The 24,510-nt window shown below is 44.1% G+C and overlaps 1 protein-coding gene across 3 annotated transcripts in view; it reads right to left on the bottom strand.

The window, feature by feature from the left end:
* Positions 1–24,510, bottom strand: part of CYYR1 (cysteine/tyrosine-rich 1) — a 55,233-nt gene that overhangs the window by 3,266 nt on the left and 27,457 nt on the right. For 2 of the 3 annotated variants that reach the window (XM_014938027.1, XM_014938026.1), the window contains exon 3: positions 743–900. In XM_014938027.1, coding sequence (XP_014793513.1) covers positions 743–900 — 158 coding nt within the window. Of the gene's footprint in view, positions 1–742; positions 901–9,728; positions 9,811–24,510 lie in introns of those variants that run through there. The other variant, XM_014938028.1, reaches the window with a different exon arrangement.

Raw genomic sequence — 24,510 nt, 5'->3', positions numbered from 1 at the left:
TGCCAGGCAGATGCAGAGAGCTCGCTCGGGTCCAGCCCCGCACACCAGCCAGCGGTCCCTCCTGGGACACACCGCACAGAACACACTGCAAAGGAGCTTGTGTGCCTTTGTAGAAGTCATCTGGGATCCCACAGCACCCAGCAGGGCTTGTGAGCTCTGGCCGAGTACCAGCCAGCTCGGGCTGCGTTAGGACTCCACATGGCACCACTCGAAGCCTTTGTGCTGTCATCCACAGACCTTATTGTCCCAGTTTTCCCCTCTCTGTGGCACGCCGTGTCGCCGTGATACCGGACAATGAAAGGGAGCTGACTGCACGTGAACAAGAGCAAATACAAGAACCAGAACACAAAGGAAGAACAACTGCTCCGTCGCCAGAGAGCCTCTGGCAGGGAGAGAAGGTCTACCCTGCACAATGCAGCATCTCCCGGCGTGAGGTCCCAATGTGCCAGCGCGGGCACCGCAAGCCACACAGCTGCGTGAGCATGGCACCCCGCCAGATCTCATTAGCCCACTGAGTAGCTTGAATAAATTAGCCCAGGCAGAGTGCTGCAACTGAGGAACACCGGGTGCCCCGAGCTGCCTTTGCGCTCCTCCGCAGGGAGCCGTGCCGGTCCCCTCCGGAGCGAGAGGAGCCAGCTGCTGTAGTCACATCCCCCACCTACTGCGGAGCCCACACTACCCAAAGGTACACTTCTGGCATGGACACAGGCTCTCCTGCAGGGGTGTCATTTCCCTTCCTCACCTGGGTACGCGCTGATGGCGTTGATGTGCGTCGTTCGGATGACCCCTACGCGCGTCCCACGGTTGTTCTTCATGCACATGCAGATACAGATGGCGATCCCGGCGATCACTCCCATTATAAACACGATACCGAAAACAATCCCGGCTATCGCCGTGCCTCTGCAAGGGGAAGGGAAACGGGCAGTCAGTCTCAGCCAAATAACGTTTACAAACCAAAATTCTTTTCTCAGGAACGGCCCCCATCTGAGAAAAAAAAAGTGCATATTGATTACTGAAAATGGCGCAAATTTTGATCCATCAGGGCCTCTGAATAGAAGAAATGAAAGATGGCTAAATTTTCCCATTCCAGAGCCTTCTGAATATAATAATTTTAAATATTATCAAGAATAATTTATTCCCTTTCCTCTCATCACACAAGACTTTTTTTTCATTTTTCCTAAAGGCATCGGTATTATTTTCTTTTGAAAAGAAAGACTAAGTTATCCTCAGTAATATATTCCAGAAGCATCCCGAAGAGCCTGCGTGCTGTGCTTCCACAGGAATGGTTTTGTCATTGTTTTATCTTAGGTCAAAAAGTCCTTCTGCTGTGCTTCTGAGCCCACAGATTAAGGGGAGCCTCCTCTTCTTGAGGATAAGCAGCAAGAAGCGAAGCAAATGCCCACTCTTTTACACATCTGCTGCAGCAGCCAGTGCAAGCACTTGAGGCTTAAACGATTTCTTTTAAAACGGTCCAGAGGAAAGAATTTAGCTCAGCCCCTGAAGTAATGAATCAGACTTTCCTTGACATTATATACAGAAAGCAAAGGAAGCCTTATTGCACTGACACACGGGAGAAAACCCTCACCGAGAGGCACTGAAGAACTCCCCATAATATTGAGGGCAAAATCAGGTTTCCTGATGAACCCTAGTTCACTCAGGTTTGTTGTCAGGCACAGGCAGTGAAGCATATGGTGTATGAAAGATGGTATTTATAGCCTGCCCTTTTTATGAAAAAAACCCAGTGACTTGCCAGAAATATTCTTATTCTGTGCATCTCTTCATCTTCCAGCAAAGATTTCAAGTTACAATCTTGCTGGTAACTTTTTTACTGGACATTTTAATCAATCCAAACTGATAGATTGTCAACGTGAATAAGCTCCACTAGGAATTATTGTGATGCAGGGAATAAAACAGGCACTTCAATACTATGAAGACAAATATTAAAAGGAATCTAAAACACCATTAGGCTTCCCCATACAAGTGTGGCAATAAGTAGCAGGCCTGATTTTCAAAATGCTGCTAGCCTACTGGCTTCCAAAAAGTTACCACAAGGATGGACTCATACTTGAAAAATCAGACGTTCTATTTAGGAACCTAAATATGAATTTAAGAGCTTGTTTTTAGGACCCAACTATTCAGGAACTTGGCCAAGATTTGCAGGACAATTACTGAATTATATAGCATAAGTAAACATAGACAATTTGCTGTCTTACTAAAATACACTGCCAGGGAGCTAAATTGCTCTGTGCTGTTATGTAGCAATGAATGAAATGTGTGCAGGGAGAGCAAATCTGTTAATATTTTGCAGAACAAATAAAGGCCTAATTTATGAAACCTTAACTCATGGCAGAAAGCACCTAGACATAAAACCAGTAGGTCAAAACACTCATGTGATCAAGTGCTTTGGTATTAACCATCATGAGTAACTGGGAAACAACCCTCTCACCTCCCTGCATCCCCCATAGTTTACATCTGAAAAAATGACAGTCTGATGCTCTTGAAAGATGTGACCAAAACCAAACAAACAGTGAATCACTAGCGCTTTTGCTACACCCATTTAGTGGACGAATCACTGTGCCCTTTGCTGGGAGCATTGCATTGCAGAGTCGTAGAGAAGTCTTACGCTGAGATAATCCCTCTCCCAGGTGGAAGAAGCAGAACCAGCCACTGCTGACCACTGGCCTCAGGTCCTGCATTGCATTTCTGCTTTGTACACGGTCCACTGCTGCCCAGCTCCTGAATCCCAGGCTGGGATGCAGGAGCTGATCTGCCCGGCTGATCTGCTCAAATCCCACAAACCACAGCAGTTTCTTGCGCTTCTAACCAGCTCCACCCTAAGAAAAAAACCAACCTCCATCCTAAAGGCTGACAGAGGTGGGTAACAAACAGCACACCTTACCATCCCAGTGCTAAATTAAAAGTTCTATATTAGCAAAGCCCATTATAAACACAGTTTAAATAGTGTTTGTCTCAGCTGTCTCCAAAAGCAAAGGTGTCCCATTTGTTGCAGAAGCGGTCAGCCAGACGCCATTTGTGATGGGTTGCACTCTTCACATGTACTGGTGCCTACCCAACACTCCAGCCTCACTCCCACAGCCCTCTCTCCCCTTCTGCATGAACAGCAGCTGCTCCAAAGCAATACTATTCCGCTAATTTAAATGAAGATTCCGTGACACCTTACATAAAAACCAACAGCGTTCATAAGAAAGGGAAAAGAGATGACAAAAGGTCCAATACCATCTCCAAAAGGAGTTTCCACCTTTACTGACATCACGGAATCATGAAATCACGGAATTATCAGAGTTGGAAGGGACCTCTAGAGATCATCTAGTCCAACTCCCCTGCTAAAGCAGGATTGCCCAGAGCACATCACTCAGGACTGCATCCAGGCGGGTCTTGAAGATCTCCAGAGAAGGGGACTCCACAACCTCCCTGGGCGGCCAGTTCCAGGGCTCCGTCACCCTCACGGTAAAAAGTTCTTCCTCGTATTTGAGTGGGACTTCGTATGTTCCAGCTTGTGCCCGGCGCCCCTCATCCTGTCACTGGGAACCACTGAAAAGAGTCCAGCTCCATCATCCTCCAACCCACCCTTTAGATACTGTTAATAAGATCTCTCCTCAACCTTCTCTGCTCCAAGCTAAAGTGTCTCTCAGCCTTTCCTCGTAAGGGAGATGCTCTAATCCCTTAATCATCTTTGTTGCCCTACGCTGGACTCTCTCCAGTAGTTCCCTGTCCCTCTTGAACTGGGGAGCCCAGAACTGGACGCAGTATTCCAGTTGTGGCCTCACCAGTGCAGAGTAGAGGGGGAAGATATTAAGCAGATACCTATAAACCTGTCAGCTTGCTTTGGGTGACAGAGCTGAGATCTGAGGACTCACTTGCAGTCCCACAGCTTCTCCTAATGCTCCTTTAGTGGTGCTGGCTGACCGGCACTATCTTGCCCCCGCGGCAGGGCAGAACAGCGGCATACCGAGACACAGCTGTAGAAAGCCCATCTGTATCTGCCTGCACCTGAAATTCAAAAAAAGGCTGAAATCTACTGGCAGAACTTATGAGCTGGAAAAGGGGGCTCTCAATCTAAACACGACTACGCTGGAAAGCAAAAAGCACTTCTGCCAGGGTAGCAAACCCAGGTCAGTAAGTAAAATAAGGAATATCTGCGACAGAATGCTATTGCTGGTCTCCAGCACAGCTCCTGATGGTATAGCCATGAACCAGAAACAAAAATGGTTACCAAAGAAAACATTCACCAGCTTAGCTCTGCTGACAAAACTGGTAAGTGCCTGCCTTACTCATGGTTCTGAAATCAGGACAAAAAAGTAGTTTAAGTAGCTAGACCCACCGCTGCTCATGAATTCAGGTTTTCACACTGCAGTGGTAAATTTAGACCACCTATGGATAGTTACGCAAAGAGAGCCTGAGATATGGAGCAAAAAATGTAGGTCACTTTGTAAATCCGGTTACAGCCTGAGTACCAGCAGAAAGGTGCTTGCTGGTCTCAGTGGGCTTCAGATCAGACCCAGTACCACACACGTGAAACTGCTCCAGGAATCGAGTGTTTGAGTTGAAAAGGATCTGTTTGAGAGGACTTCAGGAGATGTACTCTCCCAAATATCTACAGCAGAGTACATATACCACTATTCCACTCTCTGACGGCGAGCCATCCTGATTCGGAGACCTGGAGCCCCTGCCATTCACAACAGCCCCCAGTACAAGGAGGAGTACTGTGCCTCTGGACACCAGGCTGCACCTTCTCACCACCAAATCCTGGCAGGATGACGGTCACGCAGTAGCTGTTCTGGGCACACAGCACAAAAATAAATGCTTGTTCTTTTCGTGGAAAGCCTGTGGTATGACTAGAACGTACGAAGAAAAATAAGCACACACTTTTTATAAAATGGCAAAATTTCTCTTCATGCTACCAGGGAATTTTTGAAAACAAATATCCCATAAATAAATATCCCTTGTTTTATATTAAAAAATGCTTGCTTTGTCTCTCTTTCTCTCACTGATATTTTAGACTTCCATATAGAGATGCAGAGGGATACAGAGATTTTTCACGCTATCATCACTGTAGAGTTGCTCAAGGGAAAGTGCCTAAGAGAAAAAGGACACTGTAAAGCAAAAGAAGACCTAGAAACCACACAGCAGAGCCACACACCAACTCAAAAGTTTGAAATAAAGGGAAAACTTTGAAATGGAACAATTTGAAGAAAAACATTATGCAAAGTCCTTTATAGAAGCAAAACCAATGAAGAGAAAAACTGCCACAGAAAAACAATGCACAGAAAAGGAGGGGGAATAATAACGTTAAAAATGTGGAAATGTCAAGAGAAATTGTCGAGGTAAAAATCAGATATTCAAAGCAGCAGCTCTCCAACTGCTTTTAGCAACATCCCGCTGGAACGAATGCAAATCTCATTCACAGGGTAGCGCTTCTGGCCGAGCAGAGCCCTGGGCAGGGGATGAGGGCTTTGGCTGGGTGGCAGATGTCTGCCAGCCCAGCCTCCTTGCACCTCAGTGCTGCTTCAGCCTCCCCCCAAAACCCTCCCGGCTGAGGCTTGGGCTGCCCTTCATCGCTCACGTTAGCCCTCATGGCTCCACACCTGCACCTCCTCCGTGTTCCAGGACAGCCCCAGCCATTGAATCACAGAATCACAGAATCTTCTAGGTTGGAAGGGACCTCAAAGATCATCTTGTCCAACCCTCAACCTAACTGACAAAAACAGACACCCACACAACAAACAAGGAGCATCATCACTAAACCATATCTCCCAGCACTACATCAACCCGTCTTTTGAACACCTCCAGGGATGGTGCCTCAACCACCTCCCTGGGCAGCCCATTCCAATGGCTGATAACCCTTTCAGTGAAAAAAATTTTTCCTAATATCCAGCCTGAACCTCCCCTGGTGCAACTTGAGGCCATTTCCTCTTGTCCTGTCGCCTGTGACTTGAGAAAAGAGACTGACCCCCACCTCTCTACACCCTCCTCTGAGGATGCTGCACCCTCCACCTCTCTACACCCTCCTTTCAGGTCATTGACAATGATGTCTTCTGAGGATGCAGCATCTGAGGATGCTGCAAAATGATTTGCATTTGCATGTCCCCCTGTGTCCCCACCTGGCAGCACCCCTCGCCCCCCGGGTGCGTTGGAGGTAGTGGGTGCTGCCCAGGGCTCTGCTCACTGTCCCCACGACCCTGACTCCCCAGATTTGGGTTGGGGAACCCTCATCCCCCTGCCCTTTTTGCATTTGTTGTTCTTCACGAGCGGATGGTCTCTCTTGATCCCTGTTTTCCTTTAGCCCTTCCCCTCCCTGGAACACCTTTAAAGGCTTTCTTAAACTGGAGAAGCCACTAGGGGCAAGTAGCCAAACAGACGCCTCAGGAAGAGCGTAAGAAAAAGAAGAAAACTTTCTCTCCTGGTCTCCTTCAATGTTTCGCAGCTCAGCAACTTTCTGACCCAGACAGGTTGGTTTGTTTTTCATCTGTATCACCCAGTGGATTTCTCCTCTGCAAACCTGCCCGGCCTCATCCTGAGCTCATGTAAATTTTAGCATCCACAGCCTCGTGTGGCAAAGAGCTCCCCAGCTTAATTACGTATCTGAAGAACTGTCTCCTCTGATCTATTCTGAACTGAATGCCCGGGAGATCCACCCCAGCCTCCCAGCTCTCAGCTCGTCAGCCGCCAGCTACCCTTCCACACTGCCCGGGGTTCTACAGACCTTCAGCATCACGCCCGGCAGCCAACTCTTCCCCATCCTGCAGGAGCCCCATCCTACTTGGCTGCTCTGTGTCCAGGGACCGCTCCACGCCTCTGATCACCCCAGCCACCCCTCCTTGTACTTTTTCTCATCCTCTTCTGTTGTTTTCCGAGAGCCGCAGCAGCAGAAAATATGACACAGAGGCTCAATAACATTCCCTGTTTTCCTCTCTATTTTCTTCTTAAATAATCCACGGTATTAGATCTGTTTTTTCTTGACTGTCAAACAGTCAGGAACAAAGATTTTATGGCACTACTTACCATAATACCAAGTCTCTTTTCTGAAAGGTAATGTTAGCCCAGAGCCCATCAATTCACATGGGAGTATGGGTTGTTTTTCCCTGTATGCATTATGTAGTGTTTATGGGCCCTGCATCTCCTGCCTGGACTTGTGTCTTCTACCGGCAGACGCCAGGCTCAAGCTAGCACAGGTGAAATTATGCCACCAGTTTTTCCAAAACCCAGCTCACTCTGTAATGCTGTTATCAATTTAGAAACTACCATTGCAGAAGCGACAGAGCTCCGCACCAGACATGCATTTATATTGGCATAAACATCTTTTCATCCTGTAATAGATCACGTTAGCAATTTTACAGAAATTTGCCCGAGTATGGCAAGAAGTTTTAGAAGCATGTGAAGATCAGTATTCCCACTCTGCCTTCGCTATATTTCATTACCATATTAGTGCAAGAAAGATGTGCCACTCTCAGTCTTCACTTTGCTCAGCTGATCTCTTCCATCTCATAATCTTTCCTAATTTCCACTACAGTTTTAGTTCTCCAATTAATTTATTGCCATCTCTCTGTATCTATGATTTCCTGGCACTGCATCTCTAGAATAATATTAATAATAATGCATGCAATACATTTTGGAGTACTACTGCTAATGCTAATAAACACCCTTGAATTTTTTTCAGGCACTCAAAAAGGGATTTTTTAAAACTCATTCTCTGAGATAAAATAATAATAAAAAAAAAGTCAATCATCTTTGATTTTCTGATCCAGCCACTGACGTTTTGAAAAATGTACTCTTCGGATTCAATCAGACTTGATGTTATTTGGAGGGAGAGGGTGTTTTGGCTATTTATTTAATTTGCTTGGCAAACCCCATTTTATTGGGACCAACAGCAGCAGAGTTGCACGCTGTTGCCTCCTGCCTTCACCAGAGCAAGCAGTCCTGTTTTGGGGGGTTTGCCCCTCTCTGTGGTTGTCCTTTTGTTTTCCTAAGGACAAAACCATGTAGTGAGTGATCCTCTAAGAGACTGGCTTTGCTGTCCAGGGCATTTTTGGCTTTACTGCTGGGGTACCTTGAAACCCCATGGCAAAAGCTGATGGAGAAGAGCCTGAATTAGCCAGGGAACCCCACGGCTGAGCCAGCAGCCTTCTCACCACAGAGTTCTACAGCCCTGAAATGCAGACACCAGGGTAGCGTGGACTCAAATGTCACCCAAGTCAGGAGTCAGTTAAATAGTCAGCTGGCTTCTGGCTACTGTTTTAAATTAAATAATTAGTTTACAGAGTAGCAACTCAAATGGACCAGGCTTGCCCTTGAGCCTTTACTTTGCAAGTTGTACTTAGAGAAAATTCCAACTATACTTCCTTTAAACACACTTTTTAACGCAGGGAGGAAGAAGATGATTGTTGGCTTCCGTAAACAAATCCCACCTGCCTGTTAAAACTGGGTACAGGCTGTACTTGGACAGTATCTCCTTTCTTTTTCTCCTACCCCTTGTATTTAAGGCGTGCTGTTAATGTTTAATTCCTTCCAAATAGTTTCCTCTGTGCCATTCCCTCTCTGCCTTGCCATACTTGCAAGATTATTAACTCGAGCACCAAAATACCCTGAGTAGCAGCTGTACAACGAAAAGGTAGTGGGTAATCATCCCAGTTCCTGACCTCCCTCCTCCCAGCTCTTTGTGGACAGGTCATCACCTTGAGACCGCTCCGTATGGTTAAGCTGCAGAATTCTGCAAAGGGTTAAAGGACAGACGTTCTGCCTTTTAGTATTGCCAGTGCCTGAGCAATGGGTACCTTCCATGGCTTGTGAAAAGGCTGCTGAGCCACTGAAGCATAACCGTGGCATACTTGCAAAACCAGAGAGAAAATCATATAAATTGCAAACCAAAAGGATATGTAATTACAGCTTGGGTTATCGTTGGACAGACTTCTCAGACAATTTGCCTTTTGAGAAACATGTAGACATTTTATGCCTACTTCCTTTATGCCAAACCATATGCTCTTCTCCCCAGTGCATTACCGGAGACGCTGCTTGGCCAGTAGTGCTGCAAATTGCTTAAAGTAAGTGATCCTGGAAAGGCCAGCGGAGCTGCTGCAGTAAAGGGCGAGTAGAGAAAGCAAGCTCTTTCTCTAGCTGGTTCCCAAACTGCTTCCCCTGCCTGTGTACGAGAGGCCTGGGGTCCCCCCGCTGCCCTAGAGAGAGGGGCTGGAGGGAGGGATGGCATCGCTTCCACCCTGCACAGGGCTCAGTGCAGGGCTGGCTCAGAAATAAATGTATGGACAGAGGGAATGATGCATGAAATATAGCTGGGAGGTGCCTGCCGCAATATGGCAAGCCTAATACTTAATACACAGCAGTGTTATTAACTGATCACGGCTAAGCAAATACATTTTGATCAGTCCCAGCCTGCCTAGCATTTTCGTCAGACTAATACGTGCACACATGCAGATGCTGGTTTTGAAACGCTAAGTCTATCTGCCTGCCAGTTCAAAAATTTCACAACGTTGCCAGAACGTGAAAAAAAAAAAACAAACAACAATGCATATTTAAATGAAAACAAGAGATTAAAAAGAGGCAGAAATACAGAATGGGAGGAAGGGTTTTTTTGGATCTTTTCTGTGAAAGAATTCTAATTCGGATATTGCAAGGTCTCCAGTTACCACTTTTTCACCCTCATGCTCTCCTGCTGCTTCTCTGTCCTTGTTTTGCAGCAGCTCCTCTCACCCCACCTTTCCCTCTCAGGCATCCTGTGCTGCTCCCTGCAGTCATGACCTTCCCTCGCTCTGTAATGTGCTTCACATGCTTCCCTGGAAAGGAAACAAAAGCCATAATGCAATTTCCACTTTCCAAAACGTTCCTCATTGTGGTCATGAATCCAAGGCCCAACCTGCTGTTGACTTAAACACAAAATTATGGCACAATTGTACTTAATGTAGTCTTTGCTTTAATCCAGGGAATTTTATTCTTTTTATGCCTGCAGTTTGCATTGCTGGCTAAGCCTGCCATTTAAAATACTTTCTGAATCAACACTAATGAGAGAGACTGAAATTGCTGCCCAACTTCCAGCCCTGTGACCACCAAAGTGCGAGAGATCAGGACAACATGGTGGGCTTCCAAGAAGATCACAAAGTCAGTAACCGTCAGGAATAGCTCACTGTTGGCAGCTGAGTTATTGGGTATAAACACTTAGGAGAATCCCAGGAATATTATCTTTCTGGTAATTCTTAACACATTGTTTCTGACAATGATTTTATGTATGAGGGGCAATGGCTTTAAGATGGAGGGGAGCAGATTGAGATTGGAGACTAGGAGAAAGTTCTTTACTGTGAGGGTGGTGGAGCACTGGAACAGGTTGCCCAGGGAGATGGTTGAGGCCCCATCCCTGGAGATATTCAAGGTGAGGCTCGATGAGGCCCTGGGCAACCTGGTCTAGTTGGGGGTGTCCTTGCTGACTGCAGGGAGGTCGGACTAGATGACCTTTGGAGGTCCCTTCCAGCCTGGACAATTCTATGATTCTATGATTCTACACCACCTTCTACAGACGTTTGACTTCACATGCTCCATGAGCTCAGCACAGGAGAATCCCCCAGCTCCCCTCCTAGGAAGTTCTTGCCGTAGGAGCCTGACTTACTACTCCAGCTTCTGGACCTCCTGACTGTCAGATCCTGAAACCTCTGAGTGATCCACAGCCGAATCTGCCTAGTTTTTCCCAGGCACACATCTAGACTGTATTTTTACCCGGCCCAAAGCCAAGCCTGTAGAGTCACAGTTGCCAGACAGGTTGATAGTTCAGACCTTTTTGCATGCCTGCTGCCAGCTTTGAGCCCATAACAAGTCCCGGAGCCAGCCACGCGTGAAGTGGTTCTGCTGTGCCAGGGAACATGCTGCACTGGGCAAACTGTCTTTTGGTCGGTGAAACAAGTGAGCGGGAACTAAGGGAAAAGGTCAAAAGACAGCACTCTTGCTTCCTGAAGCAGAGGAACACCAAGGCAGGATGGAGGTGACCCACATATTAATTAATTTTCAAAGCGAAAGAACTGTGGTGGTTGTAACTGAAAAGAGCCGTTCCTCACAATTTCCAAAGCAATTGGCTAAACAGAGAAGTAAACACTAGATGTGGAAAACAAAAGAGAGCTCTGCCCCACTCCAGGATGCCTTCACTGTTCTCCCTTCATTTTCTTGCTGTTGGCCTTGATGTCTGTTTTTGTAGTTTCACACCACTCTGCCCATTCCAAACAACTTCACTTGCAAAGTAAAGGCTGGTCTTTACTGTATTTAATTTTCTCCATCATAAGACTGTCTTCTTCTCAACAGCCTTGTGTGTCCCATCTAGCCACTACCCCAACCACTGCAGCACAAGCTGTAGCTGCTGGCAGAGCTATGAGCCAACCATCCTCTGCTGCCACATTCCCTTTGGCTGAAACAAAGAAACCAATGAAAGAGAATTAACTGGTTGTTGGCAGAAAACCCTCTGCCCCTTAACATGACCACCGCACCTTTTTGTTGCAGATTCTGAAAAATAACAACAAAAACAACAACAAAACCAGTAGCAGCATTCTCCTCTCTGTTTCATTTGGATGGCAGAGTGAAAGAGGACAAGCATCAGGGTGACTTTCCTCAGCTGTTAAGAGCTGGGACCCGATTCCTGGACAAGGCATCCTCCAGGCATTTCACAGAAATGCCTGTGCTGGCACCACAGAGACCAGGGCTGGGTGGCTCAGGAGGACAGTGCTGGAAAAGATTTCTGCCTGCTCCTGGTAGCAGCACAAACTCATACCAAACTCAACTGACTGCGTATCTTTGGCTGAAACTCAGAGACTGAGTGAATCAAGGTAAAAATACTTTATTTCCCTGCCAGGTAAATCCTTTCCATGACAGGGTTGTCCTTGAGAAGCAAAACACCACTGAATATAACTCTAAGACAATGTTATTATTTGGTTTGCTAATGAGAAACCTGTTTGTATTATGTAAACCTGGCTCTTCTATGCTGCAACCCTGGTCCTTCTAGGTTCCCCTCAGGGGCTCCCAAAGAAGGCTATGGTTCAAGCATTCAGTCTCAAAATACTCGAATGGACACAGAAGCCCAAACTTGGTATCTTGCATTCAGTCCACGCTTCATATAAAATTGCATGTTGCTGACTCAAGATCTCCTTCCCAATTATGGAAAAGTTGAGGCCAACAGAAACATTTTTTTCCTTCTTGGTGGTCAGCTCTGAAGACAAAAGTAACCTAGATGCTAATCTAGTAGCTTATGTAGATTGCTAAGTAAGACATATTTTTAATATTGAAAGATTTCTGCCTAGATGCAATGTATCCCCTAAATATACACTCGGTGAATCATTGCAAAGAAGTGCACTATCAGCTCCCAACAGGGACAGCACAAGCCAAATATGAGCTTTCAGAGGAATGAAGATTGCAGAGTACAGAGAGAGAAGCCACCAAACAAATGCCAGAGACCGGATACTACAAAACTGATTGCAGCTTTTCCTTGTGCGAACTGAACTGGAAGAGCATGGTAGAGATCCTCATCCCTGAAATGCTCTCTGCTCATTCAGCCCATTTTTCAGGAGCCCATCATTCTCCCTCAAGGGGGATCACAGAGCTTCCTCTGGCATTCTACGATATCTCCTCATCACCTGTTTAAAAGTTGCATGGGACCTCAGATCATCCAGATAACTTCTTTTCAGGAACACACTGTTTCTTCATTAATTGCTTCTCTTAAATAAGTAGTGTCTTGGGAGAGATCACCTGAACGCAGCAACACCAGGATTGCAAACTGCATTTATCCACAATTATCACTGGAAAAGCATTTGAAGAGTACAAACAAATCGAAGGCTTTGGCTCCCTTCTGAGAAGACCAGCAATGCTTCTGCTCCTTTTGATGGAATGTTTCATGGATGTCAGCACCATGAGGGAGGGAGCACCAGGACCCAGCAGCTGAAGCAGTCTCAGGGCCGGTGCTAGTTGCCTGGTGACTACAGAAACCAGCTTTGATGGTTAAAAGCCAAGCCCCTTATGGTTCTTGCAAAGCTCAGTGCACGTGACACGCAATTCATGGTCCTTTCCTAACTACTAGTATTATTTCAGTTGTACTCTTTCACTGACATTAGTGAGCTATAAATTACTCCTGGAGCAGAAGCTTATAAACTCAACTCTTCCTTTTTTTTTTTTTTTTTATTTTTTGGAGGATGGGGGATTTTTTTGTGCTTTTTTGTTGTTGTTGTTGTTGTTGTGGTTTCAGTTTTTTGTTTCTTTTTTTTTTTTGCAGGGCAGCCTGCGCTGTCAACACACGTCCTGCAGCAGGGAGAAGTTAACTCCCTCAAATAACTTTACTGGTGTTCAGGCTTCCACTTTTTACTTAGATTTGACTCGTTGGAGTACTTGTCAGCTGGCCCAGCTGGCTTGTCACCTTATCTGTTGTGTATCTTTGACCATTCCGTCTCCCTTGCATGAATGACAACTCTTTAATTAGGGTATTAAAGGAGGATGGACCTGGCTGCAGGTCTCTGTTAGAAGTATCACCACCCATTCTTGAGATGAACAGCTACGTTGCCTTATTTCCCAAGCGTTCATGTAACAGGAGCTAAATAAAATAATACATTTTTGGTTCTAGGCTTTATAACTCCAATCTTTCTTTTTTTTTTTTTTTTTAATTCTTGGAGGAAGGAGGAGAGAATTTTGTCATTTTATGCAAAAAAGAAGAAGAATGTAACTAAAAATCCTTTATCACAACTACAGAGTGAGAATAACACAGAATAAGAAAGCAATAAAATACCCGCAAATAAAAAGATGCCTGCATACAACACTGCTTTACAGACCTGAAAAAAAGTTTTTTGACTTTCTCAGAAATCTGATTCTCAGAATATAAACTGTGGCCCCAATATGCATTTATGATTTATTAAATTTCAACTCAAATTGGAAGATTTCACTGCTTTTAGAATTCTGCCTGTTAGTCAAATGAAAAAGATGCAGGATTTTTTTTGACATGGAATAATCTGAAGTGGTTCCCAGAAGATCTGGGAGAAAAAGTCTGGATTAAGAGATTAAAACTACAGCATCATAAATTATTTGATTCCATTTTAAAAAGAAAATCATACATTATGTGCATTGCCTCAGTAACAATGCAAAAGCTTTTTAAAAAGGCAGTGCTAGCTAGTACTGTATATTTTGGGTCTAACTAAATCTATCTGGGCTTTGAATTATCCATCATAGGGATTTTTCCCTTATATCTTCCAATAAAAATAATAAGACACTGAGAGTTTAATTTTAGAAATTCTGGAGCAGAGTGAAAGAAAAAAAATGTTTTTCATCTTTTCTTTCCATCTTCTTTCTCTAATATACTTTAACATTCAACTCTTACCCCTGCGAAAGCAATAAAAGAGCCTCTTCTGTATTCTCTTCTGCATCAGATTTATAGCACCAATTCCATTTTTCTAATTCTCTCTTCCCAGGTGCTGTGTCAGAGCTTATGAGGACCACAAAGACCCACTGAGTCTAAGCCAGTGGACATTCTGGCTCTAAGTCACCATTTGCAAAAATCTACAATGAACTTGAAAGTATTTACATAAGTCTTTGCAGGATTCAAACCTTATTATGTAGCATAAGCAAACTATGGTTTTAGTGGTTTGGAATACCCTCATTAAGCATGCATGAAGTGCCATTTACAAATGTAAAAGGAGTTAAGTGCTTGGGTATATGAATCATTTTATGTTTCTGGAGAAAAGGACTATGAGTCAGAAAACCAAAAAAAACCTGAAAATTAAACTGTAGTTATAAAAACATGCTGTGGCTCTTACAGGTTCCAATGAAAATTGCTTTATCTGAAGGCAGCTATGCTGAGGATGCAGAAGTCACCGCATGATAAAAACGTGTGCACACGCTACATTAAATAACATTGAGCTAGATTTGACCTCTAGCACCTCGGGAGCTGTCTGGGGGCTGGAGAAGAGCCAGTTACTGATGAATCAGCAATAACTTCCCTTGCAAGTGCATGAAAATCCTTGCTTATCTGCCTGTATGGCCCGGACAAAAGACAGAGAAACCCCACCGAGCAGGGAGGGAGAGCAGTCTGAGGATCCAGTCCCTCACTACCCTTTCCCAGGAGACAGGACACTGCTTATTCCTGTAGAGCTGAGTAGAAGAGATACCTGGACCCTTCCTCACTGTTTTGGTGTCACTTTACCTTGGTTTTAAACTAATGAGATGTAGCAAACAAAGTGCCCAGATTTCTTCAGGCACAGCACCCAATGTCTTTTCCTCTCTCAGGCAGGGAAGATAAGAAGTGCTCATTTGGAAACCTCAGGAATGAACTTATACATATGCTTAGGTTTAAATATCACGCCTCCAATGAAGTCCACAGTCTTCGTGTGCTTTGCTGAAAAAAAACCTAAATCCACTGTCTGCCAGACAATTAAAATGTTATCCTTCCATTTCAGTTCTGCCTAAGGTAACAGCTCTGATGCTCGCTCGCCTATTTGAGAAGAAATGCTCTGCCCCCTCCTCTCAGGAAGGCAAAGAAGCCTGGCAGAAGGCTCTCCGATGCCGTGATTATCACGTTTGCCAGCAGTTAAACACAACCCAGAACACCAGAGCACTGCCAACCTTCAGGTGTCCCTTTCCGTGCTGCACGCTCTAGTAAGTTGATGCCCTTTAGCAGGGCTGAGCGGTCGCCATGGCCCCGTGAAACAGGAACGGCACCCACCAGCCAGGAGGGCTCATACCCACGCCAATGTCTCTGGCAGCAAAAATAGAGATGTAGCAACAATTTGAGCTATTTTGAACAATCTGTAAACATAACATTTTGAGAAGTTTTCCTTGAGGCTTTTAAGTACTGCTGTTATGTCACGACCTGTTACTAATCTGAACTTCACACCATTCTACAACAGTGTGAGGGAAGCGACTGAATGCCATTATATGGCTTGCAAAATATTCAACATCAAAAGCATCCACAACCACTAAACCACGCATTAATACAGTTTTCATTAAGATATATGCTTACGGGGTCAATTTTTTTTTTCCAAGTGTCACACTCCATTACAGTCATTTCAGAGATAGGTGCAACTGTTGGAAAGAGCAGACAGGTCGGTCAAGAGCGCGGTGAAGTAACACAGAGAAATGCTTCCCCAGGAAAATGGAATGAATTCTGCCCTTTGGTGTAAGCGAGCCATGTAACCTGATTCAAACAAGAATTCCACTCTTGAATCAAGAAATGTACTTTAGCCTACACAGTTACCTAATACACTGAACAGGAACACTGTGATACATACAATGACGTATACTCTGCCACACAGCAACTCTCCCCAAAACAACTCCAATCTGGAAACGCCATCACTTAAGAAGGCATCAAAACTTCAGAGTTTTACATCAAAATGGCACATGCAGGGCCAATTTAGAGATATATTACTAGAATTAACGCACTTGCAGAGGAAGCTCGCAAAAGAAAAGATTCTCAACGATCAGAAGAGCACAGCTCTGAACAGCTTTCCAGTAGATGCAGGAGGGGTTAGCTACTTGAGAGGTGTGAATATTAAACTTGGCACATTTTGGAAAGCAATCACGTGACGGGTTGCCTGTGATAGCAGGAGCCCGGTCGCAGTGACCCGGGAGTGCAACGCAAGCAAAACTTCTGAATTCAAAGCTAAGCTGCAGTAGGTTTAAAAAAAAATATACGCAAAGACATCAAAAGGACTCGTGTCTCTCTGAGTCAGTGCTAAGTCACCAAAGCTCTGGGAAAGCTCTGAGCTCAGAGACTGAGAGAAGGATCTAATTAGCAACCTCCATTCCAAGCGTCTCCAAATTTTCAATTCTTTTCTTTCTGAAGCAGCTGCATGCACCAACTGTTCCCATACAAAACACAGGAACACTCTTGTATTAAGCAAACATTTCCTCCAGCACAGATACTTTTATCCCATCAGGAGAAAGGGAGGTGAGATCATACCCTCAGACAGTTCTCATGGCACGGAGTGGCATTCTTGGGTCACCTGCCTGATGGTATCAGACGCATGTCACGGATGAGACAGATTAATTAAACTAACTGTACAGTACAGCGAATTTTCTCAGGTACAAAGTAGAATTATGCTTCCCAACTCTGGGGAAGACAAGTGGTAAATTAAAGAGGAACAGAGTGATGTGAAGCAAAAATGCTGATGCTACAAGAAGGCAAAGAAAGTAAAAAATGGGAATCAAGAGCAACTACATTGAAAAACCAACGACACTAATAAAAGAAAGAATTAATTGGTCCTCTCTCTGCCTCTGAGGATCTCTCCTTGAGCCTTTCAAACTTCAAAGGCTACTCGCACTCAAACAGCCCGAGTTGAATGCAAAGGTCCTGACTCAACAAAACACTTCATCACTTAGAGTTGAACATATGTTTAAATGCTTTGTGGCACTGGGACTCCAGCGCTTAAGGGGAATGAGGAAAGCAGGAACAGAAAAATAAGTGGCAGAATGTTGGACTTGGCAAAAGCAGCAGAACGCACTGCGTCTAGTACGTGACATGAGCCCAGACGGAAGGAGGCTGGCAACGGAGTTAAGAATTAACAGGGTGTCATGGCTTAACCCCAGCCTGCAGCTAGGACCATGCAACCACTAGAAAGAAAATTAACTCTATCATCTCAGCTCAAAAACCAGGACACGGGGTTTTAAGTACCAGCAGCCTAGATGACATAATGGAGAAGGCTGAGAAGGTCTAAACCTGAAGTTAGGTGAAGCTAATAAGGCACGGTGATTTCTCTAACACAGATCAGAGTTTTACGAGCAGGGGTGCTTTCACCCGTGGACTGCACCTCGCTTTTCAAACAATGGCCTTGTGGCTTCTCACCCTTCACGTGAGCAGTGAACATTTCAACTGGACTGAAGGCTTGGGACAGGCATACTTTAGGAACGTGACAGCAACAACACACAGAGATTGTGTGAGTGAGCGAGGGTGGGGGTGATGGGATTGTCCAAATTCCAGTCACCTGACAGGAGAGCATCCAGAAGTACAAGAAACGCACCAGAAACCCACGGCTGTTATCACCTGGCACGCACAGACTCCCATCACAGAATGAGGTCCCGTCATGGGAAGCCACCACGTTTTGGCCACACGTTGAAGATACATCCACGCACAAATTGCAAAAAGGATCACAGAGAATGAGAACAGCAGTTGAGTTGGTGGCATTAATTAGCAAATTAGCCACTCAGGTATTTGAGGAAATTTAATCACTGCACAAAAGCAAAAAACCACCAGGAACACTAAAGAAAATTTTGAGACTTCAAAAAAAAGAAGGAAAGCAGAACTTTACTGTGTATAATGAAGAAACTAGAGAAAATGAGAAAAAATATGGAGGTATTTTATGACACAGATCTCATTTTCAGGTTTTTGCAATGGACAGCTTACATTCTGAGTGGCTTCTTTGCAGTTTCACTATTTCAGACTTCAGCTATGTGCGTTTGCCTGAACAAAATACATGACTTAACAAACAGGTAAATGCATTGTTATCTGCCTGTCTTTAATGTTACCCTCTTGTCTACAGCACTGAACAGAAGGTAAAGTCGATACGAAACCCATAAAGCAAGAGAATACAATGACCAGCGTATATGACTTAATGGTGTAATTTAATGGCTGCGTTTCCTGCCATAAAAATGCACTTGTGCCTTTCTCGTGACCTGCCAGCTTGTAAATAATGAAATATGTGATCTTCTAGCTACTTAATTATTGTGATGTTTCTGTAGCTTGGTTTTGCTTAGGAATTATTTAATAATCCATTTTTTCACATTATGTTTCTGCCCTGCTTTATCACATAGATAATTACAAAGAAAGAGATTTACAGCTTTTTTTTTTTCTGATCAGAGAACTCATGTGGATAAAGATACATGCTTGCATGTTTATAAGACCTTAATTTCAAGTATCAGGATATCATTTGATTTTCAGCCTTCATGTCCTGCACTCACCAAATACAACAAAGCTTCTAACAGGACTGTGCCAATGACAAACCACCATTATTTTTAAGAACTAATTTGCATTTTTTGAAGTGAATATAGGAAAGTAAAATAAAAAGTAGTCTCTCTGTATTTCTGACATCTAAGATATTTATTTTGCAACTACTGCTCAGCATATGCCTGCACATCTTCAGTACAGTCACCACAGCAAGATATAAATATTGCAGCTGCCAAAGACCTAGCATGAAGTATCCAAGGAATCCTTCCAGTCCCACTATGCTTTTGCTTTCCTTTATCAGCAACTTATCTTGAAAGGTGTTTCATCTGTTTCAAAATCTTCTTGCAACCCCCTCATTTCTTTAATGGGTTTGGGGATTGTGAACAGACCCTCCCACCACAAACGAATCTGGTAACGATCAGCTAAACATCTGTTTAGAGACTGAAGGTTATACTAGACCCATTACCAGATTACCAGTGGTCTGGAGACCCTGTTGTAAACACCAACTTTTAGGAAACAGAGAAACAGATAAATTAAATCCTTCTATTTCAAAGCAGCAATTTGATAAAGTGCATTTTTCCTACTTTGCCCCCCTCAAAAACAGGGTTCAGGAGATTTCAGAGAAAAAGGTTTTCACCACTAATGAGAGGCTTAGCTGAAAGCTCATATGATTTAAACCACAGTGTTCCTTTCTTCCTATTTAATTGTCAAAGGGAACAGCCATGTTTTAATTTTGCCTTTTCTTCATTTACTAATTGCACAGAAAGCTGTTTCATTTCACTTATTTAGTTCCTTACAGAATTACACTCTACAAAAACAAAATGTAAATCATGCTCAATCATTTGACAGTTTCGACTACGGGCAGGCAGTTGGGTCTGATTTGAAGTAGGAGAGAGTTTAAACGCATATTCGATTCAGAAGTCATGATCAAACACTCTGCTTTTCCTAACCTTACAGCTGTGCTGGATTTTCAGAGATGCACACCAAGGTAAGGGTTTTCACTGCCTTTGACTGTCGTTTTCCACTGTGCTTCTGGTCCCACTACTCAACCTTCAGCCTCAGGTGAGGAAGCCATCTCAGGGTGAGGGAAAGTAGGAGATGGTAGGGAGAGAAGATCTCTTTCCCAGCTTCCTAAAGAACCTCACCTATTTTTAATTAGTCAACACCATGCACGTGTGACAATATTCACAATATGGAAAACAGCTTCTCCTTTCATCCTGAGGACAAAAAATCGTTGTCTCAGCTCCCCAGCTGGCTTGAGAGGCTGACAAATATTAATGTAGACATTCACCAGCCAAGGACCTAGCTCAGAGGGTTTTAGAATAATTTCTCCTGAATAGCACTCAAATGACCCTTACTGCTCTTCCTCTGTGTAAAACTATGGCCAATGACAGAAGAAATAAGTTTCTCCAACTCCGACAGCACTGCACCGAGCAGGTATCCACAGCCCACTGAGGAGTGTGGAGCAGGGCCAAAGTGTGATGAGAAAGGAGCATCAGAGAGGAGGTCCCCCCATTCTCCACCCCCCTCTGTGCCACTCAGGACAGGGAGGCAAAAGAGTTGGGGATGAAGGAGTGAATTTGAGCTTAGGGTGAAGCTTGGGGCAGGAGGTGAGGTAAGACAAAGGTGGATTAATTTTTGTCTTCGTTTCTCACCATCAAACTCCATATTTAATTGGCAAGAAATTAAATTAATTTTCCCTTGGTCAAGTCTGTTTTGCCCATGACAGTAACTGATAAGTGATGTCTCTATCCTTATCTCAACCCACAAGCTTTTTCATCTTCTTTTCTTCCACCTGTCCTGTTGAAGAGAGGGAGTGAGAGAGTGGCTGGGCTAGCATCAGGCAGCCATCCAAGTTCAAACCACCACAAGCAAATAAATGATCCAGAGTCCCAAATCTAATTTTCTTCCATGATTCTGGCTCTCAGAGACAGATGTTCCAAGATCTCCAAGTACCCAGCGCCTATGACAGGAGGAGTCAGAATTTTAGCTGATTAGAAGGGAAGATCCATCTTAGAAACCCCCAGGACTGGCCCCTAGCTGCCCACTCCTTCACCTCTTCCCCAGAGATTCCCACCCACACCGCAGGGACCGTTCAAGTTACTGCTAATTACTTACTCAACTGCCACAAATTACAGTCTGATGTATTAAGAAAACACAAAATAGAAGCAAGTTTACCTTAACTGCATAAAACTTGACTGCCATTTTAGGGCAGCAGGCATAGTTCAATGTTCAATGTCTGGGTTGTTTTTTTATTGTTGTTTTGGTAATGTTAATGTGACCTCTGAATCGGGGCAGTAGAAGGTTCCTCCTCTTCCAAAATTTTCTGCTTGGTGAGAGCAAGTACAAAGCAATTCACTATAGGGATATCAGAACTGGCACAGACCATCAAAGAATACATTATATTTAAAAATGTAACACACAGGTGCTCAGAGGTTAAGCTCACCTATTCTGGTCTCAAGCTGACACGACATAAAATCAGAGGTAGAACAGCTTTTGTGAACCGAGCTGAGGGAACAGGCCATTCATTAAAATGTCACACTGAAAAACTGGAGATAAGTGACAATAGTTTAAATAGAAAGGAAAAATAGAATGAGGGGCAAAAAAATTTCCCTATTTAGCAGCCCAGCAACGTTTTAAAAGACTTGATAGTAGCCGGTTAACCATCACTTCCAGAAAAAAACCAAAACATCTCCATGATTTAATGTGGAAAGAGAAAAATAAAGACAAGCCAAACACTACAAGAAAAGGAAATACAATCCCTGTCGTTAAGGCTAAATTCAGCAAACACCTGTGCATCATCTAAATTGATGATAAGATAAAGCTAGATCACACCTCTCCCAAATACCTGTGCCCACCCCACTAACCTTCTACAGAGAAACCTTAGGCGCTTTTTTTTAGGATGCGTGCAGCATCCTATTATGTGGAGCTGTAAAGAAATTAGTGCTCGAAGGGCAAACCTGGGAAATGCAGCCAAGAAAATCATAGCCTTGAAGTGCCAGTGGTGGCAGAAAGAAGATTTGCTGCTGCCCTGGGGCTAACAGGGAGCAGTGGATGATATTTAGTGCTGTCCCACCCTACCAGTCTCCACTTCTGAGGGCAGGATCTGAGTAAGTTTGGCTGAAGGAACCAAATGAAATGGAGATATCATGCTGGAAGGAATAGCATGGCTGGACAAACTAGAGGCCACAGGCTGGATTGTGCCTTCAGTGCCTGCCTTCTCTTCACTATCTGAAAATACAAATGGACTCTTTCTACATTGGCTCCAATGTAGCAGGTTTTCTTTGCCAAGATAAACACGAGAAATCACATTTTTTAAGTTGTGGAAGTTGATGCTGGTGTCCCTAATTGAGTTTTACAAATTGTGTTTAGGACAGCAAATTAGCTTTATGAAAGCACTCCTATAAGGTAAGTAAATGACAACCCTGTTTTACGAGAGAAGAGGAGGCAAAAGAGGTTGAACTGCAGCAGTTCCTGAAAAAGAACCCAGGATTTCCTGTCCTCATACATATTAGCTGCTTCCCACAGGCATCCATCTCCCTATTGCAAAATAAAGCTTTATAGTTTCCAAGTGTTTCACTGCATCAATGTGGAGATTAAAAAGCAGTGCTAGAGGCTTCCTAGAGAGTCAGCGCACAAAGATCTGTACAGAAATGCAGATTTTGATGCAGGCTGTAGGATCCTTTCCTTTTCCTTAGGATGTGCATTCAAAGGGTCTAAAACATAAAGAATGTGCTCCAGAAACTGATGCTGAGCTCAAGAGCCCTCCAGTGACTCAGGCTGACTCCAGGCTTGAATTTCCTTCACTATTCACAAGGAGTTCTTGCGCAAGGAGGCTGGCAGTCATAAATAAATGTGCAGCAGTTTGTGACTACCAGCAAATTTCCATGATCCATTGGTTTGGATCTGGGCTAAACATGAAGGGAAACTCAAGAAGTTATGGGTCAGGGCACTAATATATAAGCAACACTGGCAATAAATGGAAAAGTGCAGCCCCAGAACGTACTAGAGGTAGTTTCATCTCATCCAGGCATCTCTATTCAAAAACTTTGGGTTTATTGGGTGCTTCTCCTGCTTCAGGCGCTGTGGCAAACAGGACGCTTACTGAAACACTAACCTTTGATATGCTCAAAACATAAGCATTGAGGGCTGCAGATAAGCTGTGTGAGCTGCTGGGAATAGAAAACTTCATGCCTTTCCCCTACTTTGTACTGTAGCCCGTAGATTTTTTTATCTCCCTTTGATTGGAGGATGAATGAACAAGTGAATTCAAGGCAAAGAGTTATGCTGTGGGTTTGCTTGCTGTGTAGAAGGGGGATAAAGGCCTCCAGCTTTCCTCAGGTCCAGGGAAATACAGAATACTTCTTTTACTTGGCGCGAAGTCATAGGCCAAGAAGCTGGGTGGAGCGGCGTCACTCGCCAGGATAAAGACACGGGTCTTCTCACCTATCTGTTAATAAATAGGAAAAAAATTATATCTTGCACCACATCCCATTCGTGTTTCTGTTTTCCTCTTCAGTGTGGCCATCCACATTCACACGAAAACCCCAGTAAAATGTCTGCACGTTAAACGGGTAGGAGTTTACACTCACTTTGCCGCCATATAAACATGCAAGATGAAAAGCAGTGGAGGGTGGGGGAAACGAATCGGGCATTTATGGTAGAAGTGGTAGGAAAAAGGAGATTGTAACGCTTCCATGAAATCCTCGTGGCAGGCTGTAGAAGAGCCTTTTAAGCGCAACACTGAGACCTTGCTATGCTGGGAGCCCATCATGCTCTGCACGGCCCTAAGCCCCTGTCAATCTCTGCCGTACTCCTTCTTTCATACAACTGGTGCTGTAGCAGAGGGCGAGTCATTTGATGAGCAACGTGCATTTCTCAGATCATTATTACATGCACAGACCTTAAAAACCAGGAGTGAAATGGTGGCACAACTGTAATACGGGAAGACAGTAGGTACTGCCCTGGGAATCTTAATGGCTTGTGCGCTTTTCAACCAGGCAGAAAAGTCAAGAAGGTACGTAATAATGTATGTGAGCTTTTGTAGAACAAGTATGATCAAAATCCCCGCCAATGTGTTTCCCCCCATCAACATTTCAGTTCTTTTAATCTTTGTGTCAACTTCCCTACATTTCAAATAAACCAGGAACTATTAATGCACTTTCTTTCATTTCAGGAACCAGGCAGACTTTTGGCTCAGGACTTGGTGACTGGAAACAGTTATTTTGCCTCAGCAAAATTGAGTCTGCATGAACATAAAATGCTTTGGAAGCCACGACGGCATTGGCAACATAATTCTTTCAATGTTATCTATGTGGTGTAAATCCAACCTTTTCTGAAATTCATTGCCTGCCAGGCAAAACTATTCATGCATAATACATATCTTGGAGCTGGACACAAGATTACTGACATTATATTGCTATTTCCTTTGTCCTGGAAGCTCTGCATTCCTGGCAAACAGAAAAAAAAAATATCTTAAATGTCTCATAAAGAAAGACGTCTGAACTATGTTTTTATTTACCATTTCTGAGCACTGACTCAAAGTCTGGCATAAGAGTTACTCCTGTACTTCCTTTTCATAAAGTTTTGAATTT

Source organism: Calidris pugnax, unplaced genomic scaffold, assembly GCF_001431845.1.
Source record: "Calidris pugnax isolate Ruff unplaced genomic scaffold, ASM143184v1 scaffold25, whole genome shotgun sequence".
Taxonomy (NCBI): Eukaryota; Metazoa; Chordata; class Aves; order Charadriiformes; family Scolopacidae; genus Calidris; species Calidris pugnax.
Note: the sequence above shows the minus strand (reverse complement) of the source record. Positions and strands in the feature narration are given on the sequence as shown.